Source organism: Paramormyrops kingsleyae, unplaced genomic scaffold, assembly GCF_048594095.1.
Source record: "Paramormyrops kingsleyae isolate MSU_618 unplaced genomic scaffold, PKINGS_0.4 ups221, whole genome shotgun sequence".
NCBI classification, from domain to species: domain Eukaryota; kingdom Metazoa; phylum Chordata; class Actinopteri; order Osteoglossiformes; family Mormyridae; genus Paramormyrops; species Paramormyrops kingsleyae.
The window spans coordinates 27,843-46,184 of NW_027326159.1; the positions used below are offsets into that span (position 1 = coordinate 27,843).

The 18,342-nt window shown below is 42.1% G+C and overlaps 1 protein-coding gene across 8 annotated transcripts; it reads right to left on the reverse strand.

Annotated features, from left to right (window-relative positions):
* Positions 1-1,162: 1,162 nt before the first annotated feature.
* On the reverse strand, positions 1,163-17,869 carry LOC140587407 (uncharacterized). Of its 8 annotated transcripts, none has more exons than XM_072708678.1 (9): positions 17,734-17,869; positions 11,424-15,094; positions 10,668-10,823; positions 9,689-10,327; positions 8,625-8,680; positions 8,145-8,206; positions 7,268-7,594; positions 5,671-5,782; positions 1,163-2,372 (listed from the first exon to the last, which is right to left on the reverse strand). In XM_072708678.1, the coding sequence occupies exons 2-8, from the start codon at positions 14,928-14,930 to the stop codon at positions 5,679-5,681; spliced, it is 4,851 nt and encodes a 1,616-aa protein (XP_072564779.1). In that variant the 5' UTR covers positions 14,931-15,094; positions 17,734-17,869; the 3' UTR covers positions 1,163-2,372; positions 5,671-5,678. The 8 variants fall into 8 exon arrangements, with proteins under 8 accessions (XP_072564779.1, XP_072564777.1, XP_072564782.1 ...); XM_072708676.1 differs by having other exon boundaries at positions 1,163-5,319; XM_072708681.1 differs by having other exon boundaries at positions 1,163-5,782; positions 9,689-10,276.
* Between the last annotated feature and the right edge of the window lie 473 nt (positions 17,870-18,342).

The window sequence follows — 18,342 nt, forward strand, 5'->3', positions numbered from 1 at the left end:
CCTCACTGAATTCCTATCAGTGTGGGACTCTCCATTTATTGCTATGAGCATAACCCTAAACCTTAACCCCTACCGAGCCCTAACCTTAACCATAAGTAACCACACAAAATACAAGACTTTTGGCATTTTTAGTTTTTTTAATGGCATTCACTTTTGGTGTAGTTCAGTTTTCCCATGTTGGGACTGAAAAAAATGTTCCCATCAGGTCACAGTAACAGGTTTGTATCACATTGTGGGGACATTTGGCCTCCACAATGTAATATATACTGTACATGCCCACACACGTGTGGGGGTCACAGCCCTACTGGGACTGAAAGGTTGAGACTGGGGCTTGAACCAGCAACTTTCTGAACACAGGCACAGAGATCTAGCCTGTTGAGCCACACACTGCCCTCTGTGGACCTTTTCATGGAAATGAGATTAAGAATTGCAGACATACATGGCTCAAACCAGGTGTGTGCTTTTGGTTATAGAGCTTAAAGTGGGAAGAATGGGACATTTTTGATACTTGTAATGAACAAATCTGCTCTAATCATACGACCATGTTGGTGATGTGTGAAAGCAGACTGTCTCAGTGCAGTGTGGATTTTTTGACATGATATGTTAGTACTTAAAGATGTATTAGTTGAGTATAAAATAAATTCACTTTTAGATATTAGATTTGGAATTTAGATATTCATACTTAAAATTCTCCTCTTTCTGTGTACCTTGGCAAGCTGGAAGATGGATCCTTAAACATTTACTTACCTTTACTTACTACAACAGCAAGGCAGTACAGCAGCAAGAAGCTGTTTGCATAGTGCCGGAATTGGGGTCAGGAGGAAGGCTGTGTTTACACATGCAAAGTCCAGCTCACCATGACCCCTAGCTGGTGGACTGTTAAACTGTATGTTCCTGGCTGCTGTTTCAGCTCATTCACTATGTCACTTTGCATGAGTGCTTCTGTTCCTCAGTAATCTCACTCATTTGGCTTTGGAGGAACAGAACAGCCTACTTCTGATATTCATTGTACAGCCCAAACTCCTCTCTCAACTGTGGGTCTTCTATAAATGGATTCTCTGAGGACTCAACCAATTGTAAATGCTGTATTTGCTAACCAAGTATTTCTTAAAACAATTTCATAAATAAAGTAATATTCTTTGCCACAACAAGAGAGACCATAAAAGGTACAAAAGGGCTTTATTAGGTATGAAAAGAGTTTAAACATTTCCCTATATCAACACACAAGGAACTTGTTTCCAAGAGAAAAGCACATTCTCAGCAATTGAAACAAAAACAGGAGCATTAGAACTTCAAACAGATGGGGTGCACTCTGCCAGGGACGATATACACGTTTGTTATGGCTCCAGGAGTTTTACAGTACAGTTCATTATGGGATTTTTTTCAAAATCCCTGACACCAGCTGAGAAACCTCCAAAGATCTAAGCTCAAATGCAATATTCAGTGTTCCTAAAAACTTTAAAAGTCTTTATATATTTAACCAAAAGTACAGCATTAGCATCTGCCCCTTCACACAGTACCCCAAAAACACAGACCAGTGTAACTGGACTGGTAGGCTGGGCTGACAGTTTGAGCCCAATTTTGGAGCATGCTTTGTTGTTGAAAATCATGTGGCCAACAGTATCAGATCCTTAAAAGCTGTGTAGTTTATGTGGATCTGTCAAGATTTTTTTTTTAGTTTTTAAAGTTTAGTTTGTTTTAATGAACATTACCTAATTACTTGTGATACATGCAAGGTCAAATAGGTACATTACAGAATGACATACAACTGAAGAAATACTTGCATGGTGCCATTCAATTTCAAAAACATACAGAAAACAGTAAACAGGCAAAAAAAAAAAAGAATAAAATTGTCATTAAAGCATCACTTAAATATTTAAATATCTTTACATATATACAAATGATATAAATCACCATTACAAAAGCACAATGTTAAAAATGCTGAAATGAAGAGGTCACATTACTTGCCAGTAACACCTAAGGGAAGCACGGCTGGTAGAGGTGTCAGCCTGCAGCCTCCACAGGGCCCCATCTGTGCTGCGTAACTGGTTTAGTGTCTATGGGCTCTGGACGGCCCGCAAAACCCATATTCATCAGCTTTGTGATATTACTGACCAGTGAAAACTATACTGTGTTTATACAGACAGAGTAGCGGTAACTGCTGTCAGTGCTGAATCATACCAAACTAACTACTAACGCATTCATTTGTTGTAATTAACCATACAAACTGCAGTCTAATTTACAATGGAAGACTTAAATCAGACAGCGAGGTGAAAAGATTCCCAAGCAATTTCCATAATGCTACCTCAAGTGGGTCTGGTGTCAGGACGCTGAATGTCTCTCATCCTTGCCGGCATGGCCAGCTCCTACACCTTTGATAAAAGCAAAACAAACGATGTACACAATGATTGGCGACAGAATAACTGACATTACCTCATTTTTTTTACTCCAATGAGAACAGGAGCTATGGAAGAGCATAATACAGCTCCTTCAGATGGAGAGAACGGGAATTAATTAATTAGTAAGCATAACTTTTGTTTGACTTTCTAAGATTCTATGTGGTTGTCAATGATTTAAATACAAATATTGTGCGTTTTTTTTTTTTAATGTTTTTTTTCTTATTTTGATGGTCTTTATCAAGGGTGCCTATACTTTTAGAGCAGACCATATAAAGCAATCGCAATCAGCCAAGCCACAGAGCAGGCTGGTTAATTACATTTCTTAATTCATTGATTGGATATGCCTCATTAGAAAAAGCAATAAAGCCAAAATAAGCAGTAAAGAATATATCTTATGTCAATATACTAAATATATTAGAAAATATGTAAACTTTTTCTATGCCCTTCAGTGCATATACTGTACAATATTCTTAAAGGATAAATACTAATGCTCATTCATCACCCAATACGTCCAGCTTATGTAAAGGAAAATAGCAGTATATTTTGATTAGCAAGTCATATTTTGTGCATGTTGCTTTTGCATTGGGGAGTGTGCGGAAAAAAAGAGCACAACGATGTTTAGAACTGCTGTGCCACAAAACATTAATGCACTACTGTCCAGGGGCTTAGATCAGTGTGTCAAAACAGCCCAGTGAAATGTTATACATACAGTGAGGAAAATAATTATTGAATTCCTGCTGAATTCCTAAGTTCACCCATTTTAAAGAAATGAGAAGTCTATAATTTCACTGGTAGGTTTATTTTAACATCGGAAGATAGATTTTCAACAAAACAAACAAAAAAAATAATTAAGTAACAGGTACAAATGTAACAGGCCATTTATCTTAGGAAATAATTATTTGATCCCCTACAAACCTGGAAGAAATTAGGTCAAGTACATTTGCACTAACAAAGCACAAGTAGAACTTAAGTATTAACAGATCCCAAGCCAGCATTCTCATTTAATGGCATTACTTTGTTAAATAGTATTCTTGGGTCACTAACCTGTCTACATCTTCAACCTTACCACTATGGGAAATACCAAAGAGCTGTCTAAGGACATCAGAGACAAGATTGTTGACCTTCACAAAGGCAGAATGAGATACATGACCATCAGCAAGCAGCTTGGTGAGAATGTGACAACTGCTGATGCAAAACAGTTGATACAAAATAACTGTCAATCACGATGATCTTATGAATGGTGAGGGCTAACCTCAGAACTACGAGCTCATTAATGATGCCAAAGCAGCAGGGACAACAGTCACCAAGAAAACCACCAGTAACACATTATGCCGTTATGGTTTGACATCCTGCAGTGCTCACAAAGTACCCCTGCTCAAGAAGGTCCATGCTCAGGCCCTTCTGAAGTATGCCAGTGAACACCTGAATAATTCCAATGATTGGAAAAATGTGATGTGGTCACGAGACCAAAATCGAGCTGTTTGGCATCAACTCTACTAGCTGTGTTGGAAAGGGAAAGACTGCTGACTACAACCCCAGGAACACCATCCCTACTGTCAAACATGGAGGTGGAAGCATTATGATTTGGGGGGGTTTTCTGCCAAGGATACAGGATGGCTGCATCGCATTGAAGGAAAGATGGACGGGGCCATGTACCGTAAAATCTTAGATGAGAACCTCCTTCCTTCAGCCAGGGCATTGAAAACGCATTGTGGTTAGGTCTTCCAGCAAGACAACGACCCTAAGCATAAGGCCAAGGCAACAAAGGAGTGGTTCAAGAGGAAGCACACTAAGGTCATGGAGTGACCTAGCCAGTCTCTGGACCTTAATCCCATAGAAAACCAATGGAGGGAACTCAAGCTTCATGTATCCAAGTGACAGCCTAAAAACCTTAAAGATTTGGAGGAGGTCTGCAAAGAGGGGTGGGTGAAAATTTTTGCTGACCTGCATGCAAACCTGGTGACCAACTACAAAAAACGACTGACACCTGTGCTTGCCAACAATGGTTACTCCACCAAGTACTAAAGCATGTGATCCAAGAGATCAAATACTTATTTCCCTAGATAAATGACAAATTGGTCTGTAACTGTTACATGATTTTTTTTCTTGCTTGTTTTGTTGATACTCCATCTTTTGCTGTTAAACCTACCAGTGAAATTATAGACTTCTCATTTCTTTATTAATGGGTCAACTTAAGAATTCAGGGGGTGAAATAATAATTTCCCTCACTGTACATTTTAGAACACCAAAAAAACCTTAGTGGAGCCCAGAATTCTGACAACAAACAATATTTGTGAGGAAAAGAGGTCTGTAGCCCTAATACCTGCATTACTGACTTATTCTGTGTGTTACGATGCCCCACTGAGCAAATCATGGTGTGGATTTATATTCTGTACAGATGGGTGCTGAGCCAATGAAGCAGGAGTGTTTAAAAACAGTTTATTTTGCCTATGGCCACCGTTAAAGTCAATCTGTTGATCTGTCATGTGCCTGTGAGCTGAGGACTGCCAGCATTGAATGATGTAAACTGATCCCTTTTACATTTAAGACAGAGGTTCAGAGCATTGCAGAATTAATGCAGAGCTGTTTCTCAGGTGTGTGCTAAGGGCTCATTTAAGATGACATGGGAGTCAACTGCGCATCAGGATCCCCTACAGACAATCAATGGATGTGCCTTATTTTAACCGAATCTGAAGTACAGCTTGAACATACATTCGGGCTTAAGTATGCCAGTGTCTACACAAGGTGACAAGAGCTTTTCCGCACATCCTTGTTCCCAGCATATAATTTAGTCCACAAGCTGCAGGACTGAAAGAGAAATGAACCATGCAAACGAGTGCCATGGAAATTAAAAGTACTCCTTTGATGAGAACCGCTGCTTCCACTTTTTCCATTAGGCCTTCCAAGGTTCTTGTTCTTCCTAATACCAGGATTGAAACAAAATGTTAATGTGACTTTCAGCCAAAACAAAACAACGGGGTCATGGATACATACACAGGTGGGCTTGGGGTGTGGCATTTGGTTGCTCTCAGATCAGGTCGTAACGGTTTTAAATGGTTCTTAAAGTGAGAAGATTTGTTCATAGTGAACATTAGTACGCCATGCACCGGTGGCGTTACTTGTAGGAGAACTGGCATTCGGACAGGGCAATCCGTAAGATTAACTCTACTTGACTGGCATCTCACAGAGACAGTCCTGTAGGATTTAAAATAGTTAAGCTTCTTCTGATCATCAGTCACTGAACTTGTGAGGGAGTAGGATATCACCATACCTGCCCCTCTACACTTTCTTAGGATTTTTGTTCTTTGATTTGGTATTTCTCACAGCTGTGAAATCCTCAAGGTCAACCAGGACTTCAACTTCAGCTGGCGGGTCATCATCCTCTGAAACACCCAAAAACATGATCACTAAATGGCAATTACAGATTACAAGTGTGGGGGGTTCAAATCTCTACCCTGGCTCTTCATGTGAGGAGTTTGCATATTCTGCCTCTGTCTTCATGGGGTTTCTTCTGGGTTGTTTAGTTTGCCCCCCAGAGCCCCAAAACATGCTCAGGTGACCTGGAATTGCCAAATTATCTGTAGGTGTGAATGTGTGTGTACTGTCTGAGTGCCCCGCAATTGGTCCATGCCCCATCCTGGGTTAGCTTGCGACCATTAATAGGGGTGTTGAAAATGGATTGGTGGATGGATTTTATAAGTGTTATTGCTGAAGAATTTGGGAGCTGCTGGGAATCATACATGAAAGGTTAGGTAGGCAAAATAAGACTTTCCCCACAGGGATGAATAAGGTATCACTATTCTTTACCACACAAACTCCCAGCAACAATACTTTTAAATTATATAATATTGCTTAATTTAACTCTCTGGGGACGAGGGCATTGTCAGCGATGCTGAGTATCTGTCTCGTGTATTTCAGTTCATAACTCACTGAAATCTTTTTGTACAAACATTAAAAAATTCTGACCAAATCAGTAATCTGTCTTCTTTTCAAAAAGTCCATTGTCAGAAGTATTAAAGTTTTTAAAATTAGGTTAAATCAGCAAAAAAGTAAACCATGTCACCTTACTTTGTTCTACCTGCATCGGGGGTGTGTAGTACCGCCCTCACCTGAAGATCGCTATTCACATTCGTAAAAGCCGCATTAGCGCGTATTCAAATCGCATTTGCATGGTAATATGATGAATTACACAACGGTGAAACACGATCCAGATACATCCCCATCAGCACCATAAAAGGGGGGGGGGATGTGGGCCAGGTGTGAATGGCTCATGCATACACATGAGACCTTCTACATATTCAATGGAAGAAGCCCAGAAATAGTGATATGAGTTAGGTTTTTCTTATTTATCCAACTGAATGTTGCAACTACACCATTTAGTCATCTTCATGTACCCAAGATCAGATATCTGGTATCAAAACAAACTGACACCATTGCTTTCTGCAAGTGTTCCAAACTGCATTTTGCAATTTCCATACTTTGATGTCAAATTACAAAAGCTTAACATAAATCTGACATACACGTTAAAATTAAGGTGAGTGTAATGCCAAAAGAAATATATAAGAAATAATTTGCCTGTTAAAAAATCTCTAATAAAAATTTGGTCACAAAAAAAAGAAATAATTTGCCATGAATTAAGTTGATGATATTGAAAGAAATATGTGATCATGCCACAGTCAGTGAAAGGGTCTTCCCTATCCCTAGTCCCCAGAGGATTCATCTGTGACCTTGGACTGCAGAAGTGGACCATTGAATTTAACCAGAAGATAACGTTCAGAAGGACAATAAATTATTTTTAAGCAGATTTGGCAAATCTACTGGCAGCTTGCCCACATACAAGAAGCACGGTAGTGGCGTAAAGCTCTCACCTACGATGGCGGCACCTTGCTGCTGCATCTGGCTGCTGAAGAAGCGCTCGCGGACAGACACCTGCTCGTCCCAGGCCTCCTGGATGCGCCGGTGCTCACGGGGGCCCAGGCTGGCCGTGTTGGGATGAGCTTCCTCAATGTGAGCCCGAACACCCTCCAGAGTGTGGGAATGCTGCAGCTCCCCACACACCATGCAGACCAGCAGCTGGTTCAGGGGGTCATAGTCCATCAGAAAGCGGCTCCTCCACATGGCCGCCGAGGTGGGTGCGCCCACGCTGCCTTCCTCCTCATCCTCTTCCTCACCCAGGAATCCCACATCCACCTCACCTGGAAGTGCACTTTTAAAGATTACTTCTACATGCAGAAGATACCTCCTTTGAAGATGCTAAAACCATAATACAAAAATTCCAAACCAGCAAGCTACACTAAGAGTGTTTGAGTGAGCGAATGAGAAAAGAGTGCAGTGTGCTGCATAATGACGTGGTTCCATGAGATTACAATAGTGTCATAGTGTAATGTCATGATCTCGTTACTTACATGTTTGTGGTGGTACGGGTGTAAACAAACTTACTGTGCTGCCAGTCGTATAAAAGTACAACACATACAAATACATAAAGCATATAACACTTGAAAATGATAACAAATGTTACTGGTTTATGTATGTACTATACTGTACTTTTTATCCCTAGAGTATATTCCTTTGAAACTGTGGTAGCCTAGGTGTGTAGTAGACTATACCATGTAAGTTTTTGTAAGAGAACTGTTTGCACAGCAATGAAATCACTTAACGACATATTTCTCAGAACGCATCCCTGTCGTTAAGCGACGCATGACTGTATGCACATTAAATGTTTGTGCGTGCTTGGCGTGCTTTCACCTTTCACATCCCCCGTCTGGCACAGCTGAGGCAGCAGCCCAAGGTTGTCCTCCATGGAGGTGCTGAGAAGTCAGGCATTAGGGTGAGCGGTCAGGGGCAGACTGCAGGTCAGGGTGAAGCGACACAGAGCCCTGCTCGGGGCCAGGGCTGAGGGAGCAACCATGTACCACTACAGCTCTACATTCACACTATTTCAATGATTGGCAGATTTCCGAGCTGCCCAGAGGAGGAGCTTCTCTCTCAAAAATGTAAACATTTATGTGCATTGCATTGATCTGCCTGACATAAGATAAATGAAATTGCTTTAAAAGAAAGTAATACTGTCGTGCTCAGTTATTCATAAGAAATCAGTTTTTTTTCCCCCTCCGCTTCCTATGGAAGTCAGTCCATCTATGTGACGCCTTTGTCACTCAATCTGAGTACGAACAAACAAGCTGAATATGTAAAAGAAAAGTAAAGCAGTGCAACTTGACAGCTCACCTGTGACAGAGCGGCGGATCTTCTGCACCATTAAACCACAGGCTGGAGTCCTGCCCCTTCATTTACAATGGAAGATGTTAGATATGTTATTTTGTAGTTTGATGCATTGGATTACAGAAGAACATTTAACACATACAAAGCCATCCTATTAAAGCAACATACAAGTAAAACTAATGAAACTAATAATTAGGTCCAGGTTACAGTTGAAATGAGAACATGGACTCGCATACAGAGCCACCAAACACACTTTCTGCATGTATCGATAGAATTTTCTTTAGTACAGTGAGTGATATAGGAGGAATAGGCATCCAGGAAGAATGATGAGTTGAATTTCACCAGTTATTATTTGTAGAATATTCTATTAACTCCACCACACATGCAGACACATGTATGGAGTGTGGAACAAAATATTTATCTCTTTTCATAAATAAGACGAGACAGCTTTTAATATTCTAATATTACTTATTACTGCAAAAGGATGCTAAACATTAAAAAGTATCGTAAGAGTTCAGATATTTCAAATGTTTTTCCAGTATCATTCAGCATAAATAAATTAATTGAGTAGCCTTTAAGCAAGGGAAGGACTGGTAGGACTGTTGTTAAAAATAGAAATCACTGCATTTGAGCTATCACGTAATTTAATTTCAGTTTCAGTTCAATTAATTCAAATTTTTCTTAAAACAAAAAAAACGGAACTTAGTATGTACCATTGCAGTCTCTCTTTACTGGGAAAGGCAAGTCAGTAGTTCATGTTCTGGTTAACTTGGCAGAAAGTTTCTACTGGTACACTGACAATTCATTCCTATTTAAAGATTTAACAAAGATTTAAACAGAAAATTAATTTAAAAAACATTTTAATGACTACCACGACAACCTAAATGCAAACTTATTAGAGAACGGATAAATTTCAACTAATAATACTACTCCAAAATAGTATTTAAAATATGCCATTTATTATTGATTTTTTTTTTGTTTTTCAGTTTTATTCACACTTCGGAAAAATGGACAATGCTGCCCTGTCCCCAATAACTATGATATCACCCTGAGTTTCGGCTACCCCATACCTGTCCTAGGCCCTCAGCCCTGGTGTGCCCTTCACCCCCCTCCAGCTTCAGCTGTCGTTCCCGCGCTGCCTTCCTGGCCCGCTGCTCCCTCTTCCTGCCCCTCCAGTACTCCCTCTTCTTCTGACGAAGGTCTTCCTCCACCTCGGCAGGGGTCCGCACCACCTTTGGGGCTGTGCCTGCCTGTTTTGTGCAGGGTGGTGTTTTGGTGGGAGGGCTTTGACAGTCAGGCCTTCTCCTGGACTCCGCACCAACAGCACTACTGCACTGGGGGGTTTGGGAGTGAGAGGTCAGCTGCCCAGGTGGGGTCACTGTGCCCGCCGTGGCCTGCAGGCGCCAGCGTCTCACTCGTGCTGACTTGGGACTTGGGCTGGGGTCCTCGTCCAGCAGCAGTAACCTGCCCTCGCTGCCCCCAGGCCCAGGCAGGGTCTCCATTTCTGGCTTGGTTCCACAGCCAGGAGACTCCTGACCTGTGCTGTCCAAAGGCTTGCCGGCATCGCTTTCCACACGGAAGCTGTTTGAGGAGGGATTCACTACCAGGAGCGTGGAAAGGGGGGAAACGAGGCTTCCACCCCCAGTGGGGAGCAGACACTGCAGAGGAGGAGCAGGTTCCTGAAGTTTGACCAAACAAATGTTCTGGCCCTTAAAAAGAACAATCCCACAAAAAGCATTGTGTCATATTCTAGTCTTATAAAACAACTGCCAGATTTGCTCCAGCAGCTACGCTTTTGGGGCAAAGTTACAGTACTAATCAGTGAACATTTCTAACCTGTCACTTGCTCCATGCATCAATCTGTACACTTATAATATTGTGATATACATTATTATTTAAAAAAAAACAAATACTTGAAATTTAAGTTTAATTTAAGAATGAACCTCAATTAAAAAGTTTAACTAATCTGGGAAACAAACGCATATCCAAACTCGAGTCTCTGGTTGGCCCATTTTCACAGTATCATGCCAAATTCTGACTGTAATTTACCTGCTGCTCTGGCCTCTTTGGTGTTGCTTTGGCAAGAAGGACGGGCTTGGAGGCCCAAGCTGGCCCCTCTCTCCTCACCTCTTGGTCCAGCACTGCCTTGCTGGCCATCTGCTCCTGCTTCCCCCAACACGGGTCTTCCTGCAACTGCACAGGGGTCTGTGGGAGGGGACAAACTCTGAACCTGGCACCAACTTCAGCAACTGCAATATTCACCAACAATTTCATTTACATGTCATTTACAAGGCTGTCTGTAACGCACAGGTCGAAAGCAGAGCTCACACACAACATAACCTAAAGTTAATACCATACCTTCTGCATTTAAAGGAAGTAAAGAGTTCCAACTGTTTCTGAAGAGTGCTATAATTTTAATAAACTTCTCAATACATCATACCTTTATACATTTTATACATTTAGAAAACAAAATAACTGAAAAGCTGACGATATTTTAATCGATAAACCCATTAAGAGTCTAAAGTACAATATTTTAAATCCCACGTCAACTCCATAAAACCACCTAATACAGAGTATTTGTATGGTCTAAATAAACAGAAAAATCTATTTCAGATTATTTGATTTTGAAAGTAAAAACCAACCAGCCTCAATATTTGCATAGCTTTGCGCACACACACACACACACACACACACACACACACACACACACACACTCTCTCTCACACACACACACACACACACACGAGTGTACACGGTCAGCAATGATACACAATGATCAGCTCAGAGCTCCTGCAATGCTGGTACCTGGCTCGTAATGGCTCTCTCCTTCTTCATCTCCTTCTCTCGCGCTGCCTTCCTTGCCCGCTGCTCCCTCTTCATCACCCTCCAGTACTCCCTCTTTTTCTGAAGGATATCCGCTTCAGGCTGAGAGGGGGCAGGCAGCTGCTTTGGGGGCTCAGGGGAGCAGCAGTGACCTGTTCTCTTTGCGCGTAGCCTCAGTGCTCTGCGGAGAGGTGAGGGCTGGACACAGCGGAGTTTGCTGCAACGTGCTGGAGGAGAGGGGTCTGGACCAGTAGAACACATGTCGGATGGCACCTGACTGGTGGAAGGGACTTCTGAGGGCTTGTGTGAAGAAGGAAGGACAGCAGCCTCATTCAGCAGCCTGTCGTAAGGGGACTTGGGACAACAGGTGGACATGTCTTGTTGCTTCTGCCCTGGGTTGACAGGCTCCAGGCCTTCACCCAGAGGACAATGCAGGCTGGGCTTGATGTCTAGGTCAGTAGCTTCCTCCTCACTCTTACAAGGCAGCACCTCACTCTTGCCGGAGGACAGACCATTACAGTCCGTCACAGTGCTCAATGATTCTTCCAGGAGCTTTTTCATGGAGGCAACAGCCAGAAGAGTGGCTTCTTGACTGTCCATGTTTAATGCTTGGTCAGGTTCAGTCTGCTTCTCTGAAGGTGACAGAGGTAGGGGTTTAATATCTTGACATAAGGACGGAGAGGCAGGACAGTCATCACCCAAAGATGACTCCCTCTCCTGTTTCACATTTCCCTGAGGGGAAATGGACAGCTCAGTATCTGGCTTTGACAGAGGCTCGCTCTTAGCCAAAGGCAGCGGTATTGTGTTGTGATTTAAGGGCACTCTGTGGTTCTGCTGCCCCAGTATGGCTGCGGTGTGTTTGAATGTTTCCCTCCCATGGGCTGAGCGCTTTGCCCTTTGCTCCCGTTTCTTTATCCTCCAGTATTCTCGTTTCTTAGCCATCCTCTCCTCTTCCGTTAGCTGTGCTACTCGGCAGGGCACTTTGACAGCCACCCCAGAAGTTGAGGGAGCCACCATTAAACTTGGTCTTTCTTTGAGAGCAGTAAGTGAGACATTTTCTACAACTCTGTTGATCTGTGACACCTTTGGTGAAGGCTTGATTAAAGTAATTCTAGGGTAAGTGCTTTGGACACTTTGAGGATGCCTTTCAGTTACACAAATTTGGGGAGCAGCTGCATCAAGGTTCTGCGAATTTTTTGCAACACTACGAAACACAGTTCTAGTGGGACCAAGTTGATGGGAATCCTTCACCTGAGTAGAATCACGTAAAGATGTTGAAACATTTACTTTCACACAGCTAACCAAGCTGGCTTTGTTGGCATTGGCTGAAACATCAGCATTCTGAACTGGCAGCGCTAGCAGTTCAGGTGTCATTTTTGGTCCCAACAGCCTAAGGTGAGTGGAAGTTTGTGGAATCTCTGTGGTCACTGTGCCATCCTCCTTTATAAACCCCCCAATGGCTTCTACATCTCCAGTGAGGGCATTCCCTGCAGGCTGCAGACCCCTGTTTCCTGCCCCTGCTCTGGCCTTGCGCATCTCTTCTAGAATGCACTGGTACCGTTTGACTCGTCGCAATAAAGCATCCCTTTCTTTCAACCTGGCCTTCACCTCTGAGGAGAGCTTTGCCCGTTGTTCGCGCTTCTTGATACGCCAGTATTCTCGCTTTCTGGCGAGCTTTTCCTCAGCTGTTTCTTCTGCACCGCCTCTTTTGGCATATGGGATCAACAAGGTGGCAGCATGGGAGAAGGGCTTACGGATGCTTCTGTGACTCATCATTCTCTGAGTTTCGAGAAACCTCTGCCTTGGGGTTTTGGATCGGATGGATACCCAGCGTTCATCTGTATCTTGCCTCTTCAGATGACCAATGGTTGCCTGCAGCTTTGGAGTGGAATGGGGGAATGTGCTTGCAGCAACCCCCTTCAAGGTTGTGGTCTCATGTGACCTCTCTGTTTTTGTGGTGACTGCTGGCTGATTATAACATGATGGGGCTGGACTACACAAAATTGCACCTGAATGGGATGGCTCCTTTTTAACTGTGATGTTGGAGTATTTTGAAGCTGAACATGAGACAGCTACCGCCCTGGCATTCCTAAGCAGCCTTCCTGCCTTCTGGAGGCTTACGGGAATAAGAGGAGTTCGAACTCGGCTTCCAGGCTGTCTCTGCCCATCCTTGCACCAAGCAGATGGACGTTCCAGAACCATGCAAGATGACGGCTCGGTTTTCAGCATGGCTGCGGTCAGAGTCCTTGTCTTGTCTCTCACCTTTGCTAACCTAGCAGTCAACTTCGCCCTTTGTTCTCGCTTTTTAATGCGCCAGTACTCCCTGCGCCGGGCAGCTTTCTCTTCCTCAGTATCCAATGTGACTATTACTCCAGAGGTCTGACTCCCTTTCAGAGCTGTCGGAGGTTCTCGAGGATGGGGTTTGCTTTTCCCTACTAAGGGGGTTAAATTTGTGCTTTTATTTCCTGAAATCTGGCTTGTGACTACATCAGTGGGATCTCCTTTTATCTTCACTTTTGTAGCAATACCAGTTTTCAGTAGACTAAGGGAAGCATTTCTTGGCTGAGTGCCAAGTTGCGTACGGCAGTTATTAGTCTGCCCTAATGTTATCTGGGTGTCTGTGTGGTATTGAGGCAGGGCTGAAGCAGGGCTGCCATTGACAAGAGAAGTATCATTCTGATCTTGGCTATAAAAGGAACTGTTAAACTGCAGTTCCATCTGAGCAGCAGGCACTTGGGAGCAGCTGTTAAACAGTGCTCCGTTAGGTTTAGTTGTAGAAAAAGTCCCTCTTTCAGCATCCAGTGGCAAGCACTTGACCACATCCTTGCCGACATCAGCATTATCTGGATCATACAATGACTCTGAACAAGTCTTAGGGAACTGTAGCTCATTTTTTTGGACTTTCACCCTCTGCAAATCGCTTTCCTTTTCGTTCAACAGAGTTTGCCGCCCTTCCTCTAAAAGACAACTCTTGGGTGGAGCCAACTGGCCCACAGATAATGGAGCCATGACACCACTGCTTTCCCAGTCTTGTACTCCATCAACAGGGGAGAGAAGGGACCCCTTATTATCCTCAACCTGTGGGTTGTTCCCAAAGAAACCAGGTGAAGATGAACTCACTGCTGCTTGGTAGGACCCATCACTGTTAAGTAAGGCTGGCCCCAAAAGATGCAGAGGAGCAGTGACGAGGCCATGGCATTGGAGTGACCGTGCAGGTGCGGGGGCACGAGTGAGCACTGCAGATGCTTCTGAAAACATTGCCGAAGCAGCCAGTGCTTGCTTACAGTTGGTGATGCCTTTTGTTCCAAGTTTCTCCTTCTTCAGTGCAGAAAGTTTTGCTCTCTGTTCTCTTTTTTTGGTTCTCCAGTACTCCCTTTTGCGGGCAAGCGTGGCATCATCAAAATCTGCAGCTGGCCGGTAACGCTGGGCCCGGGACCCGTTCATTCCTGCCCGTGTGACTACTCCTGGATTTGAAATGGCATTATTCATCTTCTGTCACATCCTCCACTGTCTGCAATGGGCAGTGTGTTTTAGTTTTAAGGAGACTGTTTTATTTGTCACATGCTGGGGAACTTCCCTGTCAACATCTTTTCCTGTTTGCAGCTATCACACATCTTTACTCTCCTCCGCAGCTGTCAGGAAAAGGCGTGGAGCTAAATCAGAATGAACAAAACCTCTTAATTAGTTCAGTTTTTTTAAGTACTTTAAATTTCAACAGTTAGTGCTGCAAAAAGGCATAATTGGGTCCTCCAGAACACTTTAGGATACCACCCCAAAGGGCAGGGCTATGCAGTTATTTTTCCTCAAGGGCCAAATTACATTTTTTTGGTTTCCCCTCAGTAGATGTTACCAACTGGAGGTGAATGAATTGCGAGGTCTCGATTAAATTGTGTTTTGGTCCGGATGCAGACCAGAGTAAACCAAATGAGAAACCCTTGCCGTACATACTTAAATAATGCTCATTTAGACTGATAAGGGACAATGAGCTCCATTGAACTACCCAGACGTACTAAGTCATTAAAATTGCACGTCACTTTAGATACAATATTAGCCAAATGTAAACAGAGAAATATTTTATGCAGATGGGTCCCTGCAGCAACAGGAACTGGAAGAAACATATGTCCATTGACAGTGAAACATTTAAAACTTGATTAAATGCACAGGGGGGATAATGTCTAGCATACATTACCTTAAGAATCCTACTATTACTACTTAAAAAAAAGAATCACACTGGTGGTATATATCTGCACAGGAGAGCATCTGCATCTGGCCCATTTAAGATAAATCTTATACAGGTAACACTAAATCTAAAAAAAGCACAACTCTACTCAAAAAGAAGACTATAGCACAAACTACAAACCATACAAATGACTGCATTAGAGCTGTGTGTTATTTTAACATTATTGTAACCATGAACATGTTACAGCCTGCCATATCAAAATATATTGATCACAGTGTTGCAAAATAATAGACACTTAACTGAAAGTATAACAAAAGCTCTAAAACTATACTACCCTAGCTCAAGGCTAATAAAATATCAAACACAGATTCATGACTTATTGCAATAGAGTGCAGTGGGGACCTTACCCTGCAAGGCAGGTGAAAACCATCTGACTTCAAGCTAAGGATCACGTACCAATGCTTGTAATATGTAACCTCTACCACATGCTACCTAAATGGAAAATGCTTCTTAGCATTACTTTTTTAGCAGACAATTGTGACTTTGATGTCGGAGCAAGCAGAAGCAAGTGCATTAAGACAAAGGTCATGAATGCAACACATAATAGGAAACCATAGAGCTGCTTCATTAGCTTTGGAACTTAAAATACAACATGCCAGGGGTTTTCAACCTTTCCTGTACCAGGGATCTCCAAATGAAAAACAGAACAAAAACCAGGAATTTTACACTTACTGCATAAAGGATTTTTTTTTAACTTATTGTTGTTATGCAAGTGTCTTGCACCACCTCAATGTATATGTTTTTTTATATATATAAAAACTTTCTTCTCCTTGCTTCTTTCTTGCAACTCTATGTTTCATTCAACCATTTATGTAACCACAAACTATTGTCAATAAACCAAATAGGTTATACTGAATTTTTCAGTATAACTTGTGTATGCAACATTAATGGTTCCCATTTATCCACTCCTAAAGTAGGCAGACACAAAATTCCAAATAACTTAAATCTGTAAAATATACAAAACAAGTTCCCCAAGATACTTTTTTTCTGGTTTATTGTCCAGTTTACAAAATAAGGGTATTCATTTTCTAGAAGTAAAATAAGACCTGATACAAGGCTTTGCTTTCCTGCTGCAACAATACCTAACGTCAAAAAACAAACTTAGTTTCAGCACTGGCAAAAGTAACTCACTACAGAGTGTAAAAAGTCTGATTCTAGAGCTATAGAACCCAGAGAAATTAATGCCCAGGTACTGAGACATGCATCAGTTAAGCTCACTAAGTTAAACTCGCAGAAACAAAATATAAATATATAAAAAATACATAGAAAGCCCAATGTACCTCATTGCAACGCGTTTAAAACCCATAAACATAATACTGAAAAATAGATGCATGAGTATCATCTCAACTAAGGAACCACTGCTAATAAATCTTACATTTCATTTTTGTTATTGTAAAATAATGATATGAAGAGCTGAACGCAAAAAAAGGGGCACCAAGAATATATAACACTGAAAAATATTCACAGATTGCATCGGTGTAAAGTAACTGGTTTAAAGGCTAAATACATTTGTATTTCCTGTAGAAAACGACCCCAAAACCTTGAATAACGAGAACTAGGAACAGGCGTGTTTCTTATTCCAGCATATACGAACAGAAAGCACTGCTATAAACACGCTTTGAAAGCGCGTCCTCGTTTGTTCAACAGCGTTAAAATACGGAAACAAAAAATTGATACTGTCCCTTTAAAGCGTTGTCCCTCCGTCTGTCACGAATGAATTCTGTCGATAGCCATTTTATAATTCTTATTTTTTGTGTGCAGTTTAATATTAACTCGCTGTCTACGCATATCTTATCAAGAAGGCTAAATACGGAAAACACCGAAGAAAAGAATACGGAAAACGGGGCGATTGAGGCATTCGTACATATCCTCTTCTTGTCTCTACCATGCCACCTACAATGGACAGGCTCTTCTTCCTACTCTGTCCACACGGACTGACGGCTGTCTACCGGAGTTCCTTGTATTTATTAACCGATAGGTAGAAAGAGGAACAAACGGCGAGGAAAAAGGACTGTTTCAAACATGTAAAAAAAATACATGCACATGCATTACCTGTGTAGTTACACCTAACTTTCCGGGACAGTTTGTAAACGTTTGGACATATGCACTATCAGGACACTGCAGCTACTTTCCGCGAGCCAGCCTTTCTCTCTTGCCGCTGCCTTGACAACGGGGGGAAAGTACCAGGATGTGAGACCTGGCTTCTAGTGTGTACGTTGCGCAAACTGCGTAAACCACGCAAACTGCGTGGATGGACAGAACCTCCTTAAAGCACCAGCGCCTCCAAAAAGACGAATGGCTCAAATTACTCCGCCTTGTTAAAAAATACACTTGAAACAGCTTCAGATGGGTTCGTTGTGTAAAGACACCGTTTTTGTTTTTAATTATTAGTAGCAACAATAAAAGTTACTGTCTTAAAAGAGATCCCACATGTTCATTTCCTAAAGAGAAACTCAAATAACAAAAAATGGTTGTAGCAGACTATTGGAAATTAAATACAATATCTGTTATAGTGAAAACTATTAAAAACTATTCACTCCCTTCGTAGAGACAACTAATTACTTGCAACGTGCCTAATTATGATTACTACTACTATTAATAATAATATTAATAATAAAATACATGAAGAAAGGATACATTTCCGACTTAGAATGTTGTTCC